Source organism: Aedes aegypti, chromosome 3, assembly GCF_002204515.2.
Source record: "Aedes aegypti strain LVP_AGWG chromosome 3, AaegL5.0 Primary Assembly, whole genome shotgun sequence".
Classification (NCBI taxonomy): Eukaryota; Metazoa; Arthropoda; class Insecta; order Diptera; family Culicidae; genus Aedes; species Aedes aegypti.
In genome coordinates, this window is record NC_035109.1 from 274302257 (window position 1) to 274327060 (window position 24804).

The 24804-nt window shown below is 39.7% G+C and overlaps 1 protein-coding gene across 8 annotated transcripts in view; it reads right to left on the minus strand.

Annotated features, from left to right (window-relative positions):
* The window catches only part of LOC5565492 (kinesin-like protein unc-104), a 129939-nt gene that overhangs the window by 21118 nt on the left and 84017 nt on the right, over positions 1-24804 (minus strand). For 7 of the 8 annotated variants that reach the window (XM_021854081.1, XM_021854079.1, XM_021854085.1 and 4 more), the window contains 8 exons: positions 10848-11011; positions 10171-10310; positions 9654-9695; positions 3516-3908; positions 2993-3450; positions 2816-2930; positions 2593-2759; positions 2310-2515 (listed from right to left, as the gene is read on the minus strand). In XM_021854081.1, the coding sequence (XP_021709773.1) occupies positions 2310-2515; positions 2593-2759; positions 2816-2930; positions 2993-3450; positions 3516-3908; positions 9654-9695; positions 10171-10310; positions 10848-11011 (1685 nt within the window). The remainder of the gene's footprint in view (positions 1-2309; positions 2516-2592; positions 2760-2815; positions 2931-2992; positions 3451-3515; positions 3909-9653; positions 9696-10170; positions 10311-10847; positions 11012-24804) is intronic. The other variant, XM_021854084.1, reaches the window with a different exon arrangement.

Below are 24804 nucleotides of genomic sequence, written 5' to 3' on the forward strand. Positions count from 1 at the left end.
CTATGAAATAGTTAAAAAAATTTCTAGGATCTGAAATTTTGAAGAAATTTTTGAAGCCTCTAGGTTAGGCCGTCCTTTATTTTTCGAAAATGCGAAATGTTATAAGTTCATTATTGTAAAGTGCTCGTTTTGGTAAGAAAAAAATCAGGTAAAATTTTGAAGTCCCTACGTGGACGTTAAGTGGTCCCCCAAAGGCTTTAAAGGTATTAGGTGAGTTAGTTCCGGTCAATTTGTCAAATCGAGTAATAATAACTTGTTTTCCTTTATTGTCAACATTTAACCAACTACGTGTTACTGGCCGAACTAATAACTTATTTTAAATAATGGAAATCTATTGAACAAAGCTAGTTGATAAAACATTCATAATTACAAAGGAAATAAACTTTTATGATAACTATCAACGCGCACAGGAGAATTTGTAACTAGTGGCTTTTTATACGCATGTAGCGTGCACTAGAGCAGCGAGCTCGGTTTGCGCACGGGGTTCATCTGCACCTGATACCTTAAAGGCCGTTGGGGGACCACTTAGCATCCACGTAGGGAATCAAATTTTTACATGATTTTTTTCTCGCCAAAACGAGCACTTTACAATGACGAACTTCACATTTCCGAAAAATAAGGGACGACCTACTCCAGGTGTCGCACCTGGAGTTTTTGCCAAGATTTCTCATTTTCGGAGATTTTTAGGAATATTGCTAAAAAATTTTCATGAACTTTAAGTATGATTTTTCGAAGAGTTCGTGCTATTTTTTCTAGAAATATTTTTTTTTTCTGCTAGAAATTACTGAGTTATCAAAAACACCAGCTTTATTTCCCTTTTTTGTTAAATACCGTCAATGATAAAATGTTTGCACATATATCTAAAGTAATCATCCTTTATGAATGCCGCAATAGTTCTGAAGGTGTTTCTCCATAAATTACTGCTGGTGATTCAATAAATGCTCCCGAGAGTTTTTCCAGAAAGCTTTCTAAGAATTAGTCATATGAATTGCCTGCAGTAATTTTTGACTGCTACTATCCTCAGATATTTTCTGGCAGGAATACTTGAAAGAATCAGAAAAAAATCACGAAATTATTTTTAGAGACTAAACAGATAACTTGGTTCGTTGCCAAATTGTGCAAGAAATGGGATGGAATGGCTTGTCGAATAACTTTTTTTTTCTATTTACGAAGACGGAAAATAACATCTCATTGTTGACTGCCGTCTCCTGTGTATGAAATAAATTGAATAAAAGTATACATAAATAAAATACCTCTATCAGACACTACAGAAAGCAATAAAAATCGATAAATAGAGAATATTAAAAAAGAAAAAATAAAACACCGAAATACGACTTTTAGCGTATGACAAAGCTGGCATATAGGTATATCGTATTATATATGGGTGTTATCAGATATATTGGTATAAAGCTGCAGCCGCTTCAACGAGGACGGACAGTTATGCGCGTGCTCTATTAAAAACTCTGTACATTTTCCTATCTGCTGTGATAGTTCGGTATTTGCAAAAAAAAAACTCTGACTGATGCATGTTGAATATATTGCCGCGGATGGTGCATGGCATGGCGTTTATTCTAACCTAGAGGGCATTAGATTCGCTAGCGTTAGATGACCGCAATTACGTGCTCCGCTGTTGTCGGCAGCAGCATACGAAAAACAGTCCCCGGAACAATCAACACCACTCATTGTTGACCCCAGCAGATTGTGAACGTCGCAATTTGGCACAAAAGCATTGTTGGCACTGTTACACCCGACGGTATCCGTTGGTCCGGATTGCTCTACCAACATGTTGTAGCGCAACATCTCGGGCGATGATTCAGCGGAATTGTAAATTTGGCGCATCAACTCGAGGCGATAGCTGGCGGGATGCGCGAAACCAGCCGAAGGATTTGATGGGGAATCGGTGGGTTGATTGGTTGTGGATATTTTTTTATTGATTTGTTTGGTATTGTGATTTTGGATTTTAAGATTTAGCAGTTAACAGTGATAGTGATACAGATGAATGGCAAGAAAAAGTAGAAAAAGAAAATCAATCAATGGCTCTCGTCTGATTCTAGTACAGAGGATACAAGTAAGAAACGAAGTAAAGTTAATCGAAAATTGAAGATAATGAGTAACAGAAAGTGAGTGAGAGTGTAGAATGAGTTATAGAGAGGTATGGAGTTTTGCCTTTGAGGATTTTTGCATGCCAGTTTACGCGTTCCAATCACAACTGGCATATGGCAGAATATGAGCAGTGATTTTTGAAATAGAATTATTCTAAAGACGAATAACACACATAATGTAGAACGAGGTGTTTGGGTCAATCATACCGTAACTTGTCCAAGCTCCAATGGTGCGTTGCCCCGTTCTTAGTGTCTGTGACTTCAACGGCCACAATAGTGCGTGGAATAGGCGATTGGCCGAATTCATCTTCTTGACCGTTGGTCAATGCTCCTCCGATGATTGGCGAAGGTGCAAGTTCCGGTGGAAGTGGTGAGTACAATGTGTCAGTTAGCAGTGTGAATTGGAATTGAACCTGTTGGTCAGGGGAGTGCAAGTGTGTCCAGTTTTAGTAACAGTTCAAACGTTAAATCGTAGTTCTAAACATATTACCTTTTTCTTAAGTTCCACGGAGATAGCGTTTGCTTCTTTTAGGAATATGGCATTTCCCCATAGGTCATCCCGCAGAGAAGTGAACTGATGGTAACGCCATTTGCGGAAAGCCCAAGCCGCTAAACCAGCTTCTCGAGCAGTCCAGCAAGATTCGAATAGGGGATTTACTGTGAAAATGACAATTGAGTTATCGAATGAAGTGTGTCAATGTAACTAAGCTTACCGAAAATGTCCTCTTCTTGATGGAAGTCCTCTGGGCTATAGCTGCTATACATAGACATAGTCATAGACTGCTCTTCAACTTGCTTTTGAAGTGCATCAATTCGAGCTTCATATGTCTGTAGATCGAAGAGAATGAATTAGAACGTTTATCATGCACAACAACGTTTCATTGTCTTACCTTGCGTTGCTCTTCAAATTCTTGATCAGCAGCTAGTTTTTCACGTTTGAATTGTTCTTCCAAAGCACACAAACGTTTCTGCATTTCTGCCTTCAAATCAATGCCTTGTTTCTCCAACAATTCACACTGGGCGAAGTTCCAATCAGCAGCTTCGGCATTTCCTCCCGGATTTTCGCCAACATCTTTATCCTTTGGTTTCTCACGTTTCTCTCGGGCCTGTTCCGGATGAGTGAATCGGAAAACATGATTCTTACCCAAAATGACACGAGATCCAGTTTGCAAAACTTCCGGTTCGACGAGCTTTCTACCGTTCAAATAAACCAAAGCGTCCTTATGTGGCACCAGCGTCACGACACCATCCTTGTTTTCAAACACACAATGCTCCTTCAAGATGTGTGAGCCAGACAACTGTATGTCCTGCGGGACGTTGGCTTCCGATGTACCAAGACGCGTTAAACCTTTATAGGAGAATGAGATAAGACTCTTCAATTTTTGTAATGTATACGACCCAGACTATATTTACCATCTTTGATGTAGTACAATAAGCACTCCGACAGCGTTGGATCCTCATTCAAATTCACCAAGTGGGGTGATTTCTTGGGCGAGAATACACCCACAGTGATGCCGTCCTCCTTGACGGCAACTCCCATCTCGGCAAACACGGCCTCCCGCTGCAGACGGATCTGTTCGGTGCGCTTCAGCTTCTCCTCCCACGTTTCGTTCAGCTCTGCAATCAGCTTTTCGCTGGCCTGTAGCTGATCAACAGCCATCTCGGTGCTGGAGCCGGTTCGTTTACGCAATCGATTAGGAGAGCATATCTTCTTCTCCATCTCGGCCGGATCACCATCGGCGTTGGCGTCCGCCGACTCATTGCTGATGTCGTTTTCGCCTTTCTCCGCCTTGACGCATTCGTCTTCTGGAAAGTGAGACATGGAATTATTGATCCTGATTCGTGCTACCGTATGCATTGTGAATGGATAAGTTGATTAACAAAGAAAGGAAGCGCGCGTGTAGAAACGTAGGCTCGACGTGGAAAGTACAGTGATTGAAAATTTGTAAGCTTCTTTGAAATATGCTTTGAACAGCCAAAGACCACTATACTTGTTTTGAAGTCTTTCAAAATTCTCCTTTCTTAAGCTCTATATTGCATGAAAGCATATTGAATAACATCCAAATATGCATACGAACATTAGGTACTATACGTGTGGATATATGCGATTATGTAGCCAAAGGATTACTGATCATACTGAATGTCAAAAAAAAATAAAAGTTATATAAAATGCAATTAAATTTATGTGCATACATACATACACTGAAAATGAAAGGCAATGAATATGAAAAATTACAAAATGACAAAATCATGAAATATTCACAAAATCAGACAGAATCAATGAGTTGAGAATGACATCGCCGATATAGAAGCGAAATTAGTTATACTGGGTTATAGCTATCACATTCCAAGGAAGCTTCATAGTTTGATCAGTCCACATTATTCGACGCTTGAAAGCAAAGCATTACAAGTACGTAATAGAAGCCGGTTGGGTTGATCAAATTCGATTCAACATTTGCGAAATGGATGCCAATAACTGTTGAGCGCTCATACTAAGCAACGATTTGGAAAACATCTTTATGATCGGAAGTAGTATGTGTGGAGGAATGAATGAATTTTTGGCCAACCCTTAGTCTGAGTGGAGCAATAACTAATTAAGAGTTATGTAAATGCGGAAGATACACCAATTAAGTACGGATGAATGATTGTGTATGCGATAGGTAATAAGGTTATTAAACAAACGAAATAAAAATATACCAAATATAGCGCTTGATACAACTCACGGTTAAGTTAGTTTAAGTTACCGCATATTATATACTTGTATACGTTAGAAATTCATAAATACATTGACTAATTATAAACCACTAATACGCGTATCTGTCAAAGGATACAAACTCTAGTGGAATTAAATGGTATAGTACTAAATTCGGTTTTTTCATCTACTTATAGGTATTCTACTAAACAGTTCGAAGATTTATTATTATAAACCACTAGCTGATTCGAAAATGTGACGAATTTAAGATCTATAAGCGTATCCGTAGAGCTATCGGTATTTTAGAACAGAATTACCATGCACGCACTGTACTTTACGCACTTTTGACAAAATCGTGAAAAAATAATGAAATATTACAATAAAAAGTTTACATCTCAAGTCAAATGCGCAACGACTAGCGCAGCGCAAAGTTAGGTGCGTAAACGGTAACTCAATAAAATTCATAGGGTCAAAAAATATTGCGCGATTTCATTGAGTTTGAAAAGTACCACGGACCAAAATTTTTTGACTGCATATTTGTCGCATTCGACATTTTTGACAATTTGGAGTTAATACCGTGGAGAGTCCGTCGACATTTTTGACAATTTGGAGCCCCCCGTGGGGGTAAACGCGCAGCTATTCAGCATGACCAAGCTGAGGGTCGTGGGTTCGAATCCCACCGGTCGAGGATCTTTTCGGGTTGGAAATTTTCTCGACTTCCCAGGGCATAGAGTATCTTCGTACCTGCCACACGATATACACATGCAAAAATGGTTATTGGCATAGTAAGCTCTCAGTTAATAACTGTGGAAGTGCTCATAAGAACACTAAGCTGAGAAGCAGGCTTTGTCCCAGTGGAGACGTAACGCCAGAAAGAAGAAGAAGAAGAAGAAGAACCGTGGAGAGTACCGTTTTGACTCATATTCCGAACACTTAAGGCCAACAGTGACTTCAAATGCAACTGATAGGCATAAATTAGCTGTTATTCGTGTTAATTTTAATTACTTCACAAAGCCTAACCATTAGCTGTTGGGTGGCCGTTAAAATTGTTTGTTTAAACTTGTTTAGTACTGTTTTACGTAAAAGTTTGAAACAACATTTTTATTCAAATGCCGAACACTGTGTTGATTTTAACTCATATTCCGAACACCTTGATTCAAATTCCGAACAGCATGAATAAAACGTATTCAAATTAACAATTTCGCAAATAAATTTATTTGAGCTAGTTTTACTGACCTCGAACTAGATAATCATCACTACTCCCGATGTATAAAATATATTTGTAGACATTAAAATTGAGTTGTAAATGACTGCCATTTTCTGATAATTAAGTGACACATTTCAGCGAAACATTTCAACCAAATCGCCATACAAAAACCGAGTGTTCGGACTATGAGTCTGTTCGGAATATAAAACAAAACGGTAATCAAATAACAAACACTTTCGATCAACTTACTAAAATATGTGAGATTGTTCTAGAAAATTCTAGAAAGTTGTTTTGTCACATTGGTATTTATAACCGCATATCAATCACATTCAAATTATACATGACCCTCGTAATGTAGTAGCAATTAAATTTCTATTATAATTATTTTCTGACTGCATTATTTACTGTACAAAATTTCAATGTGTTTCTGTTGATTGTTTGTTCTCAATTTTCTCTCCGTATGTCGATATGACCGAAGGTAACAAGACCAAAGTTTTGGGATTCAAAACAAATTAGGAGCGCAAAATGACGTATTACTTCCTTGGCAACGGAGTGTTTTTCAATCTAGTATTCGCTCTGACGAAGGTACGGTGCTGCCATCTGGAAAAAGTTTACTCTGTGCGTGAAGCGTTGAAAATTTTACCCGGCAAGGTATAGGAAGTAAAATTTCAAATGCTCATATAAAATTAACCACAATAGCTATTTAAAATCTTTTCAGTACATGTTGATAAACTTTTGATGGGCTACATTATAGACACATTATTTTGTTTTTTATATTTTTTCCACAATATTCTGCGGATTCTATAGCTTATCATAAATTTTACCCCGTACACTTAACAGAATTTAATTAAACTATGTTTTGAATTTTTTGGAAGCATTTGAAAATCGACTTTCTATGCTTTGCCATGTAAAGAAATCGGAGCTTCACGCATAGGGTCAATTGTGGTAATTGCTTCCGTCATCGCGAATTCATCAAAAATTTGTTCTTTGTCTCGATCTCTCCCTATCTCGATGGTCCCTTCGATAACGAGATGTGGAGAGGCGACTGTATTTTCCGCTGCATTTCCCGCATTTAGAGCCTTCAATGACACTAACGATTTAGAAATTTCATGCACCCAACATAGACTACTTGATGAGATTCACGTTTTTTGAACTACTGTACTGGAAAGAGCCACGTGATTTTCGCGAAATTCAAGCCTACTACTATTATCATTCCCAGCACTGGTTAAGGGGGCAGGATCCGTCATTGATTTCGAAGTTTTCAGAAACAGTTTTTTTTTTCAAAATCAAGAAATTTTACAGGAAAATGTGTTCACTGTATTCTATTCTCTAACCAAAACACAGTGAACACATTTTCATCGAATAATTTTTAGTTTTGAACAGAAAATCTGCTTTTGAAGTTTCTAAGATGACGATGATTACGATGACGGAGCGTTGAACGTTAAATTATCGGTAGGGAAAAAGTTTAAGTGCAGTGAACAGACGATTAAGCTACAATTTCAACGCTATATTTTTTTAATTGTGTAAATTTTGTCAGTTTCGCCCAGATCGCTAATCTTTCTAGAATTGCATAGCTATAACAGTTGATTGATGTAACATCCGATACATCAACAATCTTTCAGTTGGCGCAACATTCTGTAAAATTCTTCGACTTTCAGGGCACGTGAATTGTTTGAGAAGCATTTAATTTGTTTTCAATGATGACGAATATAATCAAAATCCTTGAAAACTCAAAAGGGATAGCAGTTCCATTCATAAGCGGAATAATTACAAATCAACACTGTTCCTCCATTCATCATTCCAGGACTAAACTGACATGAACAATTTCTCTTCATCGATTTCTTTCGCTAATTACCGTTTTGCTTCGAATTGCCGGACGCTTCGAAAGCCGGACACTATGATAATTTTTACATGTTTTCATAACATAAAATTAAATTTTCTTGTAACTTTTATGCACTAAACTATTCTTTAACTTCAATTGTATGTAATAGATGCTAATGTATCGTTGTGGGCATCAAAATATTAATGACAAAAATAAAAGAACGAAATGCGTATCGATACTCACACATTTCAGCGCGTGTTGAACTGCATCTTATAGTTTCCATGAAGCGGGAAGTAGCAATTTTGCCATAACTGTTTTAACCTTTCTAGTAGCTTCAGAGTTATTTACGACTCGAAACTTTTGTGATTACGTGTAGTGAGCTGTTCAAAATCCTGAAATTTATAGTTGGTGAGTTGATTTTTTAACAAAATATGCTACAATTTCGTCAAAAAAAAAGTGTCCGGAATTTGAAGCACAAGTGTCCGGATTTCGAATCAACCTTATATGAGTGTCCGGATTTCGAAGCAAGACACATCTCTTGTTTTCGCATATTTAAACGTTTTTGGAATAAATTATCGCCTTTTTTATTACACTATGCCAAATAATAAGCATTTAACAACGTAAAAACACACAGTACATTATGGAAATAATTATCATTAATTTTTGAAATTCTGTTTGAAGTCAATGCGGTGCTTAAGTGTCCGGATTTCGAGTCATAACGGTACTCCTCAAAAAAAAATCTGTTATATTTCTTGTTCATGAAGCAAGATTTATTGATTCTTTATCCTACAGCATGAAGAAATGAATTAGTTTTCTGCATAATTAGCTTAGCTTAGCTTAGACAGACTAAACATATCAAGTCAGTGAAAATGCACAAAGAATCAACTAGAAGTTCGGCTGGGATTGGCCATAATCTTCTCCGGTGTGCATATTTCAGTGCCTCTATTTATACAGGGTCAATAACGGCGCCGGCCACGTCCTTGAAGTCAGGTGGGATTGGAGGAAGGAATGTTGGTGTGTAACCTTTGCTATTTGGAGACCGTGTTTTCCTCTGCATCTCTACAAACAAAGGTTACTGGGAGGGAAGTTTGTTAATGGGGAGGATCGTTGGGTCACAGGATTCACTTTAATAAGCGATTAGACGCGAGCAAAGGATCAAACACTACTCAACACTACTCAGAAATGAATTAGTTTTCTGCATAATAAACAAAAAGAGCAACGATGAAGAGAAATCGATCAATGCAGGTAAACCCTTATGAAAAATCAATGTCAATTGTCTACAAGCTCGGTATGTTTCAAAATCTGCAATGCTGACCTTGTGAAAAAGTAATATCAATTGAATATAGGTGAAAATTTTGTGTCATTCAAGTGTGTTGAGTGGCCATAAATTCATGAAATAAGACCACCAATGCTTTTATGTAGTGTGAGCAATGCCGCGACCCGCCGTTGTATTCACACTCTTAATTTTAATAAATGATTTTTCATAAGCCGTACTTTATCTTTATGTATTGTTCTATTTATCTAGAATACAACATGAATTGATGCAACATGTTTGCAGTTACTCCTCATCTGTTAAAATATACGGCATTAGAATATTCAAATGTGTAATGCCGTAAATTGGCATATCAAGCGCTAACGAAAATAAAATTATGCACAAAAAAAAAGTTCCAGCACTGTCCGATAGTGCTTTGAAAGATGGCGTGACTGAACAAAAAAAAAACAATGTACCAACAAACACAAAACCAAAACTCTGTGAAAGCGCAACCAACGAGAATGTTAGATTAAGGTGAATGTTCGTGGGATTTGCTTAGCATTCGACGTTCTACTTACTATTAGCATCTCGCTTTTCACAAACCACTTTAACGTCCGGTCCTACAGGAAAAGTGTACGTCAATGTGTTTGATTCGCAATTTCAGAGATATTTAGTTAATGTTCCTTTTATTTTTTGGATTTACGCTAGATGTATTCGAGAATACGTGTGTTTGTGTGATCCCTAACGATTGAAATTTGGCTATCGATGGAAATAAACTGAATTTTGTTTTCTCCGGGTGATTGGGGGATGATAACTCAAATTTTAAGAATTTTTAGATGAGCGTTTGTCCAGAACAAAATCAAGAAACGAACCGAAATCAAAGTCCGAAACGAAATAAGTTGAAGAAATCAAATATTTGACCAATACTATTTCTACCACACGGCTCGGTCAGCTTTGGACAGTTTCCAGAGCGGACCAAGCATTCACCGGAAGTAATCCGAATAGACATAGACACATGGTGGTTTCAAACTAATCGATTTGGGCACGGTGGGTAACATGACGCCAAAGAGCCATCATCAATCAAATGTCACTTACCTTCCTGCACTTCGATGCCCTCGGCCTTGAGCAGCTCGCGAAGCTTCTGAATCTCCTCTTTGAGTTCGCGGATAAGCTTCGCGTTGGCGTCCTCGTTGACGACGGCCTTGCATACAATCTGTTTGGCACGGTCGGCATATCTGTGTGTTGACCCGAGAGAAGAAAGACGACACCGGATTGGGGAATTTATTAAAACGATTGTATTTTGATTTAACTAACGTCATCGAATCGAACATTCCCGTGAAAAAGTTTGTGGTCACCCAAATAAAAACACACTATAGTTATTTGTCCATATCTCTGTGATTGTACTGTTTGAAACTATGGTTCAGTTGAAAGGTAATGAGTTGATCTACTTGTTGAGTGACTATTTTATTTAACTGTTTATTTTCAAAACATTCCGATTTTACCGCCAGTGTAGAATTAGAGTTCTAACATGTTTTAGATTCTAGAAACTGACAACATTATGTAGAAAATTGGTGAACAAAATTCAAAAGGTGTTTTGATCAAAACACCTTCACAGTAAGATCAATTCCTTGTCTTTCTTGTCCTTCAAATGAGCCATAAAGAGTTCAAATCAGGCGTGTAATCACAGAGATATAGACAAAATAACTTTGGTATGATTTTTTTAATGGTATCCCCAAACTATTGCACGGGAGTGTATGCCAATATGGACTTACCTAAGCGTGCTCAGCGTTTCGTCATAGTTAATATCAGCCGGCGATATCGCGGCAATCATGGCCGTTTTCGAGTTGCCACCAAGGTTTTCCCTCAGCAGCCATGTCAAGACGGAGTCACGGTATGGTATGAAGTCGGCCTTTTTGGACTTCTTGCTTTTGGATGCCTGGTTGATTGTGGGCACGAGTCAGAAAGCATGGATTAGAATTTAGTCCTAATTTCTTAGACCCGCACGTACAGTGAAATGAATTGATAGGTGAGTGAAGTATACACGAAACACATAAAGCGCGCAAATTTTCTTCATGGGTTAGCGGTAGTGTGCGTAATTGAGCGGGTGGATGCATGATGGAGGTGATATTTGTCGATGAAAGTTATGTGAACGGAACGTGATCGGATGTGGTATGGTTTGCGTGAAGCATTCATGGCATTTATCGGAAGTGAATTTAGCTAACAGGATATTGGAAAACCATAGCGCTGTGCCTTAACGACGATGGGAATCATAATTGATTGAGTTGACACTGATATAATACTAACAGGCCATTGCAAACTTTGCATTACTTTGCAGAAAAAATCCTCTATTGATTTGTTTTAATTAATTCTCGTAAGGGCATAAGGAACTGAAACTGTATATGAGTGTTTCTAACAGGTTTATCAGGAAAATTCCTGCAGAAATTTCTAATCCACTTCAGAAAAGAAACCATGGAGTTTTTTGAAGGAAAACCCTGTAAAAATTACTGTTATTATTATTAGGAAAATCGGAGTAACAACTTCTAGAGGAATTCTTGTAGAATTTCTTAGAAAAATCTCTAAACATTTTTAACCGTGGTATTCAGACAAAAGATCTCCAACTAACATTTGGAAAAAGTGATATGAATTATTGGAAAAATCTTCAGATGAAATATCTAGAGATAGGAGCCTTCCTTAGTCGAGTGGTTAGAGTCCGCGGCTACAAAGCAAAGCCGTGCTAAAGGTGTCTGGGTTCAAATCCCGGTCGGTCCAGGATCAATTCGTAATGGAAATATCCTTGACTTCCCTGCAAGCTTGATAGAAACTCCTCTGCGATGCAAAGAGGAGGCGATTTTGCCGTTTTTCTGAAAAGAAAAAATTGAACTCAAAATTTTCAACGCAGATCCTAAGCGATTCGAGTGAGAGTGCAAAAAAATGGGAGGATTTTTCTGCACGCTAAACTTTATCCGCTCAGAAATGAGTGACGAGTACACAAAATCGGCCTCTCTTCATGCAGCACAGATTCTGTGCAAAGAGGGCTGTACACAGTTTTGTGCAAACGGTGGTAAACAAACCGAATGAGTGAAATGCGCACAGAGGAGGAACGCTAGGAATGCGGAATTCGCTTCCATGTTTGTTTTGCTTCTGAAAACATTAAAAAACATTCCGATTTTAAAGTTTTTCAGAGATTTTTTCATTCGAATAGCCGAAGCGGAAGCAAATGGGGGAAAAACTTTCTCATTTGCGACCATTTTCCGGCTTTTCGCTGGAAAAAATCCCTGAAAACTCCCCATCTTAACAACGGCCAACTGTTTGCTGCCGCACGGGAGATGACTGACAGTTCCATTTCCATCGATCCACGCACAGCCAATGGCCAACACATCGGTTACACATAGCATGAGTGCGACTTACACAGAATTTTCACTCAGCCAGAGAGTCCTGCATTGTCTGCCTCATTCTGTGTAGTTTTAACACATGCGCTGCGTTGAGCAGGCTTAGCGTGTACAGGGTGTCGACTACCTGGAACAACCTGGAAAGTCAGGGAATGTCAGGGAATTCGATTTTTGACCTAGAAAGTCAGGGAAAATCAGGAAAAAAAATCTCTGAAAAACTTTAAAATCGGAATGTTTTTTCAATGTTTTCAGAAGCAAAACAAACATGGAAGCGAATTCCGCATTCCAAGCGTTCCTCCTCTGTGCGCATTTCACTCATTCGGTTTGTTTACCACCGTTTGCACAGAATCTGTGCTGCATGAAGAGAGGCCGATTTTGTGTACTCGGCACTCATTTCTGAGCGGATGAAGTTTAGCGTGTATGTCACTGAACACTGTTCAATTAATATTTATTGTCGTATGTACCTCAAATATTTAAAGAAGAGCTTCTTTACACCGTACAAATCGCTCGGAGATATCTTGCTCAAACGCGCGTTTAAAACTAAGAAATCGATTGCAGAATATGTTTCTTGCCTAAGTTTGTCTAAATGATAGTTGTTTAAAAAAGTTGAGAGCCATAAAACGTATGAAAAACAGCTTTTTTGTTAGAATTTTGCCCTATGACAACCAAAATATGGTGACTATTCCCAAAATAGAGTCTTCCACCCTAAATCGTGTTCCAAAACACTTGTATGGTTAAAAAATAGTGATACATTGATAATGCGCAATTTCTGCCATGATTTTTCAAAACTGGACCAATGTGGGACGAATCCCTGAAGCTATTGCCAGAGAATTCTCTGGAAGGTGTCCCTCAACGGAGGAATGTCTTGAAAAATTCCTATAGCCATTCATCGAGTGATCTTTGAAAGAGTATCTGAAGAACCTGTGGAGTCTCTAGATTAGCGCCAGGATTGCGAGAATTATTCTTTCACGCAGCAGTTTTCTATACTTTGAGACATTTTTTGATAAATTTCAATCGCGTTTATTTTCGTTAAATATCTCGAAGATTTTCTTGAGCCTTTTAGATAGATAAAAAGAGTAAGTTGCCCATTACGGTTATGATTTACTTCGTCGCAAGCGCTATTATTCGTCCTACAAAACTTGAATTGTTCCACTACGACGTATATTCAAACTTATCTATAATTTAGACTCATTTTCGTGTAAAGTATAATTTTGTGGAAGCTGTTATATGGTTCGTCCACATGCATAATAAAAATGCCACAAAAAAACTACTATATTTCGATAAATAAAACTTCAATTCATTTGTCCACTTTTTACACTTTTTCACAGAAATCGCATGGACGAAGATGTACCAAGCGAAATCTGTTCAGCGATCGACTTAGCCTTACTAAATCACGATTTAAATTTCTTCCTGCTTCCCGTATGACTTACTTCGCCGGGCACTTATTTACACTATAGAAACCCTTCATACATGTAATTGAGACGTAAACAAAGTTTTTCATCCGTCCGGACTGAGAAAAAGGAAATTTGTTTGTACGCATCATCAGTGCGTGAAGTTCAAAAACGATTCCATGGATTGTGATTGTTTTCACTACTATGTGAGCCGTCATGCATTTATTCGGCCAAAAGTAGTTGTGCTTAGATATATATTTGGGCTATATTTTGATGGGACAATCGAATTTTAAGGGAAATCCACATATTTCATCATGCTGTGGAAATGGAGAGGGATGCCTGAAGATCTAAATAATCTAGTTAAACATTTTATTACAACGCTGAAGTGGTATAATTTGACCACTATATCATTGTGATCCGTTAGTTGTGAGACGAATCAAAACTGATAACGACCGATATGAGAATGTTTGTATCAACATCATTCACTGCAATACTAGGAAAATTGCAGGTTCTCATTGATGAAAGCTCAATACAATGGATATTAGCTCATCACCCTACTGTTTTTTTTTAATATTTTTAGTGATGAATAAAATTTATCAAGAGATTTCTTCCAGAATGCCAATCGTTAATATGTTATTTATTATTACTTATATTACACTTGCAAGAATGATTTCAGAAACGTATCCAGATATTTTTTCAACATTTTATGAATATCTTCCATAAATTTCCGTACGAATCTTTTTATAAGCTACATCAGGTAAAAATGTAAGAATATCTAGATGTATTCTTTGAAGAATCGTTATACAATCGAATACAAGAAATATCATTATACAATTGAATCAAATAATCGCATATCGTAAGGAACTCAAGTAGATTTCGGGTCCTCTACCGCTCAAAACGATTACGATAGTTAATGTGAACGCCACCAATCAATTCAGCAGCCTTTACTTTGCTAGCTCAGCTGTTAAGCATTTCACTTTGTTCATTGTGCGAATTAAGGCCATTCTGTTACAGAAAACATAGCTTAAGAAAAAGGATGGTAGGTCATTTGGCATAAAGTCGTTTGGCATAATGGTCGTTTGGCATAATGGTATTTTGCATCAAGTCATTTAACATAACGGTCTTTTGGCATAATGGTCATTTGGCATAATAGTCGTTTGGCATAATGAGTATGAAACCACAGATTTCTCAAGGTGACATTCGTTTTAAGGTTTTTTCTATCCTACTGACGATATGAGGCTTATTTTGGAACTATTCATGGTTTGTATAAAAATCCCATGCTCTTGAATAAACTCATTGATTACCGACAGTGGAGAAAACATTGCAAATCGTATATCAGTATTTACCCAAAGATGACCCTATTTTAAATATAAATTATTCCTTTGAGTTGCGCTACAGGAATAAATTTTGACACTGAAGTACTCGATATACTTATCACTAATTTACCCTTCTTTGAAATATTGGTTGTTCTTTCGAAATATTATTTAAAAGACACGGATACCGTCTGCCTTCCTTAGCCGAGTGGTTAGAGTCCGCGGCTACAAAGCAAAGCCATGCTGAAGGTGTCTGGGTTCGATTCCCGGTCGGTCCAGGATCTTTTCGTAATGGAAATTTCCTTGACTTCCCTGGGCATAGAGTATAATCGTACCTGCCACACGATATACGAATGCAAAAATGGCAACTCTGGCAGAGGAAGCTCTCAGTTAATAACTGTGGAAGTGTTCATAAGCACACTAAACTGAGAAGCAGGCTCTGTCCCAGTGAGGACGTAATGCCAAGAAAAGCAAGAAGAAGAAGAAGAAGAAGAAGAAGAAGAAGAAGAAGAAGGACACCGTCTGCAGCCTGACTGTAACTTAACACTAGACAAAGGACAAGCATGCTCCAGTGGCACAGCCGAGAAACACTCCTGACGAAAAGTTTCAATAGCTGAAGCGGGAACCGAACCCACATCCCATAACACGCTTGAACGCCAGACGACACTAACCGCATGGCTACGAGGCCCACCATACAACAACTATTATAATTATGACAACTATTAAATTAAATTGAAATGAATTTTACCTTCTTTTAAGCATAGGCTGTTCTTTGAAGCTATATTGTTCCGATAATTATTGGTTTTGAAGCTGATATTGAACATCCTACTGAAATAAAAGTGCCAAGCGAATACATTAATCTGCCCAAGTCATCAGCAATAAAAAAAAACAATAAAGATAAGGTAAACCGGAGCAGATTGGAACGGGTTGGGCATGATGAAATGCGAAGTTTTAAATATTGTTGAATTGATAATTTACACTTCCTTCAAAAATTTTGCCAGAAATATTTAATTTCAAAAATTTGATGTTCGTTAAAATTATGCTGTGTAAAGATTTTTCGAAATGAGGGCTCTTTAAACAAAAACATCTGCTTTCATATGAATACTATTTTTGAATAATGCTGCATTAATAGGTCTTTCGATCAAAGCTTTCAATATTTTGCATGTAAATTTTCCCTTCTTTTATCAAATTTGTTTGATGATTATGTACTTTCATCAAGTTATGATTTTTAATCAATACTCAAAACCTGTTCGTGAATATTTCAGTCATACATAAACCTGCTTTGAATCAAATTGTTTTTTGTGAAAATATGATGTTACAACAATTCATTACAATCACTGTTGATAATTAAAAACTACCTAGGATTTCGTTTTTCAAATGTAGTTTCTAAGAGTTTTTTTTTCTTAGTTCAGTTAGGTTCAAACACTACGATTTCAACGCCCAGATAGCCGTAGCGGTAAACGCGCAGCTATTCAGCAAGACCAAGCTGAGGGTCGTGGGTTCGAATCCCACCGGTCGAGGATTTTTTCGGGTTGGAAATTTTCTCGACTTCCCAGGGCATAGAGTATCTTCGTACCTGCCACACGATATACACACACATGCAAAAATGGTCATTGGCATAGTAAGCTCTCAGTTAATAACTGTGGAAGTGCTCATAAGAACACTAAGCTGAGAAGTAGGCTCTGTCTCCGTGGGGACGTAACGCCAAAAAAGAAGAAGAAGAAGAAGATATCAACACAACCTAAATTGCGTTTGGTATTTGTTGTCACTGCCTTGTGCTTCAGTCTGCTGAGAACTAGTCAGAAATGTTTGCTATTCATTCGCTATGATCGGTGGTGCCAATCTTGGTAAATATTTTCGAAAAATGAATATCGGCAACGGAAAGGAAAAAAATCAGTGATTTTCAGAAAAAAAATACTAATAATACATGATAGGGAGCCAGATCCTATTCTTGGCACTTTTGATTCACTTCGGCAGTGGGGTTTTTCGAAAGCTACAGAGCTCATATTTGACCACATTATGCGTCGTACTAAAGTGCTTCTTTGTGCAAAGTTTCAGATAATCCGGCCGAGAAAACCCCCCATGCCAAAGTGAATCATGGAAGTGCCGAAGTAGCTCTGCACCCTATATTGTGTTTGAATAATGTGACTTTAAATCCTTCATTATAAGTAGATGGAAAACCCGAATTTAGTATTATACCGTAAACCGGGGGCAAATTGTTCTCGGGGGGGATTTTGTTCAGATCGGTACCGAAAAACATTTCCTCCTAAGGATGCAGAAGGTTTCGATGACACCAAACACATTCCATGTTTTCAAGTTTATAGATGCCTAATGATGATTTGGAATTATTTCATTTTAATAAGTGTCAGTTTTGCATAGAAATATTCACACTTTTTGAAGGTGTAAGCGATACAGTTGGAAATGTCGATGCTAAACAATCCACTGGTGCCATGCCTACATGTAAACTATGAGTGTTCAAAATGTTGTGTAAACCTTAGTATGAACTGCTGAACTCATTTTTGATATCATACAGCATAAAAAGTATAGTGTTTTGCTCATAAAATCGTTTATTCTCAAATAATGTGCTTATTTCAAGAGGAATTGCCTACATTTAGGCGTATTAGGCAGATTTTCGAAGTTTGATTTAGCAATAAAATGATCAAATACTAGAGTTGTAAGATTTTTGACATCATATTCAGATTCAGGAGACCCAAATTTAGTAGATAGGGAAAATGTTTACTCTTAAACCTGCTTTTCACCATATCACCATATAATCAATTTTGCCCCAGTGCGTCATTCTAATTTTTTTTATATTAAAACAATTTTTATAATATGTAGATATTATTTCATGAAAAATCGATTACATAAACAGATAAAGATCAACGGAGTACTAGTTTTGCCGGTATTTATTTGACAATATTTGAATTCCGAAGGACAACACAGAAAAAAGTTGTAAAATAGTGATCAATTTGCCCCCGGATTACGGTACCATTTAATTCCTCTAGAGTTTGTATCTGTTACAACTGATTTTCTTAGCGCCCCACAGAACTCGTAGTTGTTGTTTGGGAACTGCTTTAGCTAGAATTTTTATTGCAATTTAGGATTTTACAATTTATAGATAATTCAATAGTGTTACTCACAAATTTATCAGTTTTGCCGTACTATTCTCCTTTAGGTTTTATCAAATTTAGGTTAAGTAGAAAGCTGTACATAGGAACAAATTCATTTAGTTTACAAATTATCGTGATAATAAAGTATTTCACTTACTGTATAGTTTTCACTGTTCACCAGAACCAATTGTACATAATAGTAATAAATTTAGGAACAAATTGATAGATTTAAGAACTTAATTTGCATGAATTATAGAAATTTTAGACCTGCATGTGTTCAATACTGCAATAGATCTTTTTGTTCGATTGTGTTTACATTTTCTTATCTTATCACTACTCTGCTGTAGAGGGTTCATTCCAGTCTGCCGACACGCCTTCGCTTCCCTGTGGTAAATCTTGATGATGTAGCGCCGGGGGGCTCTCGTCGTCACAATCCCCCGCCCGTAAAGCACTCTCGAGGGGTGGTTTACGTTCCTCCATGACGTCGATTAAGGCCAGCTTCACCACCGGCCTGCGAAGTACTCCGGTCGCTGTCTGCACCCATGCTTGACGTACTCGTCCATCTGTACCGCACACAACATGTTCTACCTTTCCTCTTAGCCATTGGTTCCTGATCATTCCGTCCACTACGAACACCAAATCTCCTTTCTTCAACTCCCTCACTTCGGCAAACCATTTGGAACGCCGCGAAATCACTGGCAGATACTCTTTTAGCCAACGCTTCCAAAAACCGTCCACCAGATACTGCGCGAGCTTCCATCCACTTCTCAGAGTTGACCGGTAATCTACAGGCTCGACCGGTAATTGTTTCACCCCGCTGGAGCTTCCAAGCAGGAAATGGTTCGGGGTTAGGGCTTCCTGATCCGCGAAATCGAGTGGAATATATGTCAGCGGACGACTATTGATCATTGCCTCCGCTTCAAGTATCACCGTCTCCAATACTTCGTCATCCGGTCGACGTTGAGTCTCCAGAATAGTCCCGATCGCAGCCTTTACGGAACGGACCATCCTTTCCCACACCCCTCCCATATGTGGGGCACCAGGAGGATTGAACATCCAGCGTGTGCAAGAATTGGTGAATACTGTTGCTAGACGATGATTACGCTCCTCGATTTCTCGCTTCAGTTGATTCTCTGCTCCATGGAAGTTCGTCCCGTTGTCCGAATATATTTCCGCCGGAGAACCTCGCCTGGAGACAAACCGTCGGACTGCCATGACACAAGATTCTGTTGTCAAACTATGCACCACCTCCATATGCACGGCCCGTATAGTTAGGCATGTGAATAATGCTATCCACCGTTTGGCATTGCTACGTCCCGTTTTCACAAATACAGGTCCAAAGTAATCTACGCCAACAAAGGTGAATGGACGTACGTAGGGCGTGAGTCGCACTTCGGGTAACGGTGCCATTGCACAGTGGGACGGAATCAAAAAAAGTGGGACATGTGGGTTTGCGCCAAAACTATCGGTTTTAGCGTTTTGGTGTCTTCTGCAATGTTTCTTCTTTTTAAGAGTACTTTATTATAGAAATAAAAAAAAATCGTTTTCAATTGTATACACTGAGAAAAAAAAATTAACTTTTTTATTTTTTCTCAAAATTGAAAACTACCTAAGGAAGTATTGTAGGTAACGTCATTTGAAGAAACTTTGTCGAAGACGAAAAAATTCTAGCTCTCATACTTACTAAGTTATATGGTAAAAATGATGTTAACCCCCTTAAAAATGATTTTTTTACAATATTTTTTTTATATGATTTTTTTAATTTTTACAATGTTCTTCAATGTTGTAGATACTGTTTTGCAATACATATGAACCTCAAAAGCAATATAAAATTATTCAGAAGCATAATATGTCCATCATAATTGTTGAAAACTGCAATATTATGTTATAACATCAAGATCGTTAAACTTAAAAAACATTATTGATCCCATTGGATCCCGCTCTGGTTCATATATGTTTTGAAAGTGTGTAAGTTACTGAACAGTATAACGTCAAAATTAACTGCTACTACCTGCAACTTTGCAAGCTGTTAACCCTTAAAGGTGACGTATAAAAAAGAAGGAATAGTTCATAGCTCTTTCAAAATAAGAGATAGCGCTTTAGTCTCTTCAGCAAAAATGTGTATTTTTGGAGTATCTACAACATTGTAGAACATTGTAAAAATTAAAAAAATCATATAAAAAAGATATTGTAAAAAAATCATTTTTAAGGGGGATAACATCATTTTTACCATATAACTTAGTAAGTATGAGAGCTAGATTTTTTTCGTCTTCGACAAAGTTTCTTCAAATGACGTTACCTACAATACTTCCTTAGGTAGTTTTCAATTTTGAGAAAAAATAAAAAGTTATTTTTTTTCTCAGTGTATACAATTGAAAACGATTTTTTTTTATTTCTATAATAAAGTACTCTTAAAAAGAAGAAACATTGCAGAAGACACCAAAACGCTAAAACCGATAGTTTTGGCGCAAACCCACATGTCCCACTTTTTTTGATTCCGTCCCACTGTGCATTGGCGGCATGCCTCGGCGGATACGACACTTCATACAACTTTGGGATACCTTTGCTACTAGTGATCGCAGCTTTGGGATTTCAAACTGTTGCCGCATCTCGTTCACGACTGTTTCCCGGTTGGCATGGCGGAAGCGACGGTGGAACCAATCCGTTAGAAGGAAGCTAATCGGGTGCTCTCTTGGCAGAATCACAGGGTATTTAACTTCGTCCGCTATCCAAGAAGCTGCCGCAAGACGACTTCGCTTGCGTACCACTCCGTTCTGGTCCATGAACGGCCACAGTTTATGGATACTGCTTGACTTCGGCACAGCAGCGTGTTGAGCTGCCGGTGTACCACTAGTTTCCTGCAGAAGTCCGATTTCGACACCGTAGAATCTTCGCTGCGCCTGCTGCCAGAGAATTTCTTCCGCTTTCTTCAGCTCTTGTTGCATCAAAGCACCTTTTTCCAAACATTCACCACGAAGAGATCGCCGAAGGTTGTGTATGAATCGCTGGACGTATGCCATCGTACGATGAAGTCGTTCCCATCGGCTGAAACGGGCTACGTCCACTAGTTCAGGCCTGTTGACATGCACATTGCAGGAGCGAAGTTCTTCTTCGGTAGTCCAACGGTTGCTACAGCTACGTGGCCAGTTTTCTTCCGGCAGTTGGAGAAACTCCGGCCCTACGAACCATCGACTACTTGTATCAATCTTCGGCCCGGAACCCCATTTAGTGGCGTCGTCTGCCACATTCAATTCAGAAGGTATCCACCGCCACTCGTTTACTTCGGTGGACGAAAGTATTTCGCTGATACGGAATCCGACATACTGATGGTACCGGCGTTGTTCCGATTGAAGCCATGACAGTACACACGCCGAATCTGACCACAAAAATCGTTGCGAAACTGGAATGCCGTGCATGGAAATAACACTGTTCAGGAGGCGAGTTCCCAGGACAGCGGCTTGAAGTTCCAGGCGTGGAATCGTCAACATTTTTAGTGGGGCCACTTTGGATTTCGCGCCAACGAGTGAGACTAAAGGGCCGTCTGGTCCTAGAACGCGGAAATAAACCGCACATGAATAAGCCTTCTCGCTAGCGTCCACGAATACGTGTACTTGAAGTGTGGAATACACATCCGCTTCAGCTTTGGGAAAGTAACAACGGGGAATCTGGACTGTGTTAAGCTGAGGCAGAAGACTGCTCCATTCGATCCACCGCAAGTTCAAGTCCTCGTTGATCTGGTCATCCCAATGTGCTCGAGAAGACCATATGTCCTGCATGAGGATTTTCCCGTGCACCAGGAAGAACGCAATCAGCCCAAGAGGATCAAAAAGGCTCATAACCACTCGAAGGACCTCTCGCTTAGTCGGTATATGACCCTCCTTGACAATATCCGCCAGATTGCTACGCATGGTTAGATCGTACGTGAAACAGTCACTTCCGGGATTCCACCTCATTCCTAGTACCGACTCAACACCTTCTAGCCTGTCCAGCGACAAGGACTTGTCGATCTCCTCGGATTCTGCTCCTACTCTTGCAGCTATCTCGGCGTCATTCGAGAGGAAGTTGCGCAGCTCGAACCCGCCTTTGCTATGTATCATCTTCACCTCCTTTCCGACCTTGATCGCTTCCTCGCGTGTTCCGTAGCTGTCTAAGTAGTCATCCACGTAATGGTAATGGTTGATTGCGTACGCAGCCCGTGGATACTCTCCTGAAAACTCGCTAGCGTTGAGGTTTTTAACGTATTGGGCTGAACAAGGGGAGCAGGTGGACCCGAACGTCGCAACATCCATCACGTACACGACGGGATCCTGGCTGACATCATTTCTCCACAGAAACCTCTGGAATTGGCGATCTTCTTCACGGATACGTATGCGGTGGAACATCTCCTTGATGTCGCCTGTCAATGCATAGCGGAACAGGCGAAAGTGGCTGAGTACTCCTGGTAGTGAGGACAGCATATCCGGTCCCTTCAAAAGAGCCGAATTGAGCGACACTCCTTGAACAGTTGCTTTTCCATCCCATGTCAGACGAACCTTGTTCGGCTTCTTTGGGTTCTGATGCACACCTAATGGCAGATACCACGCTTGATCCAGGGGCGTCTGCGTTAACTCCTCTTTGGTGGCCACATGAGCATAGCCCTTCTCGACATACTGTCGAACTTGAAGACAGACATTTTCGTGTAACTCGGGTTTGTTGGCGAGCTTTCTTTCCAGTGCACGAAGTCTGCGAGAAGCCATGCCTCGGCTATCCGGAAATCGCACATCGTTGGTCTTCCATAAGAGGCCGGTTTCGAATCCGGTTGGGACTCTGCGAGTCGTTGTTTCCAACAGCATTCTGCTTCTTTTGTCCTCCTCTGATTCTAACAGGCGCGGTGGACCTGTGACGCCTGCACTCTCCAAGGTGAAGAAGTCGCGAACTAGTTCGTTGAGCTCTTGATCCGGATCGGTCCATCCTCCAAAATGAAACCCACAGATTACTGACATCGTTGGCGCCTGCGAACATCCGTAGATGCTCCATCCAAGCCGGCTTTTTGCCGCGATTGGGTCCTTCCAACCACCTTCCCTAATCTTCTGTGGCACAGTGAGTTTCAAATTGTCAAGACCGATGAGGATCTTAGGCGATACGTTCGAATAGTCTTGAAGTGGTAATCCTCGCAGGTACGGATATTTCTCCGCCAGGTTTCCGTAGTCCATTGATTGCGATGGAAGTAGCAAACTACCCACAGTCCGAGCGTCAGAAAGTAGGAACCTTTTGATTGATCCAGCGCCAGAAACCTCCATAGTGACTCGCCGGGATTTTGACTCGTTCCGCTTGATATTTCCGGTCCATTGTAGGCCAAGTGGTTCCATAGGACCTTCGACTCCAAGCTTCTCGGCGACGGTATTCTCTAGAAGAGTCAGTTGAGATCCTTCATCGATGAATGCGAAGACGTTGACCTGGCAGCCGTTTCCGTATAGAGTGACTGGAATGATTCTGAAGAGTGGACCACCCAGCGATTGGAATTCTCCCAAATGGTTGGTTAAAACAGCCACGTTTGTTGTCCCGTTGGTGGAGTGCAAAAGGGTATGATGCCGCATCCGGCAATCTCGTATTTCGCAACCTTTCCACGACTTACACGGCCACCTTCCATGCTGATTTAGGCACGTCCTGCATAACCCGTTCAGCTGCACCACTTTGAATCGCTCATCGATGTTCATCTGCTTGAATCTGGAACAATCCACGATTTTGTGTCCTTCCGCCTTGCACGCAACGCAGGTTTTCTTTGCCGGTCGTTCGTTAATACTGCTACTCGGGACATCTTTACTGGCAGGTGCAGAAGATTCAGAGTGTGCCTGCAGAAACGCTCGCTCCTTGGGCTTCGACTGATTAACTGTCTTGTTGAATTTTACAGGAACAAAGTCATCTGCAACCTCGTAGGCTAACTCTACCATTGTGGACATAAAGCAGCCGAAATCAGTAAGGTTTGCATGACGTAGAGAACTTTTATACGCCGCCCACTTCATACGATAGTCGACCGGCAGTTTAGCAACCAGATCGTGAAGTAGGGATGGATTGTCCAGATGGGACTGCTCTCCTGAATTCCTTAAGTGTTCCACCAGACTGTCGATTGCTAATCCGAACTCGATAATACTGTTCAGATCGTTAATCCTGGGCGATGGCAACTGGCGAATACGTTCTGTCATTACACGAATCAGCGTACCTGGCCGACCATAACGCATTTCCAGCGTCCTAATCACGTGAGGTACACTGCTAGGGCAAAGCAATTTACTCCTCACAGTGTCGAGTGCTTCCCCTTTTAAGCAGCGTTGCAATCTGATAAGATTTTCGTCATCTGAGAAGCCGCAGGTAGTGGTCGAACGCTGAAAGTTGCTGAACCATAGTGGCCACTCCTCCGGTCTACCCGAAAATGGTGGGAGATCCTTACCCATGACCTGACGCGCCGCTAATTGCCGATTTGTTGGTCCGTCAAAATCCTCGACATCGAAAGCTACACGACGCCCACCGCCGGCCATTGGAACGCCAGTAT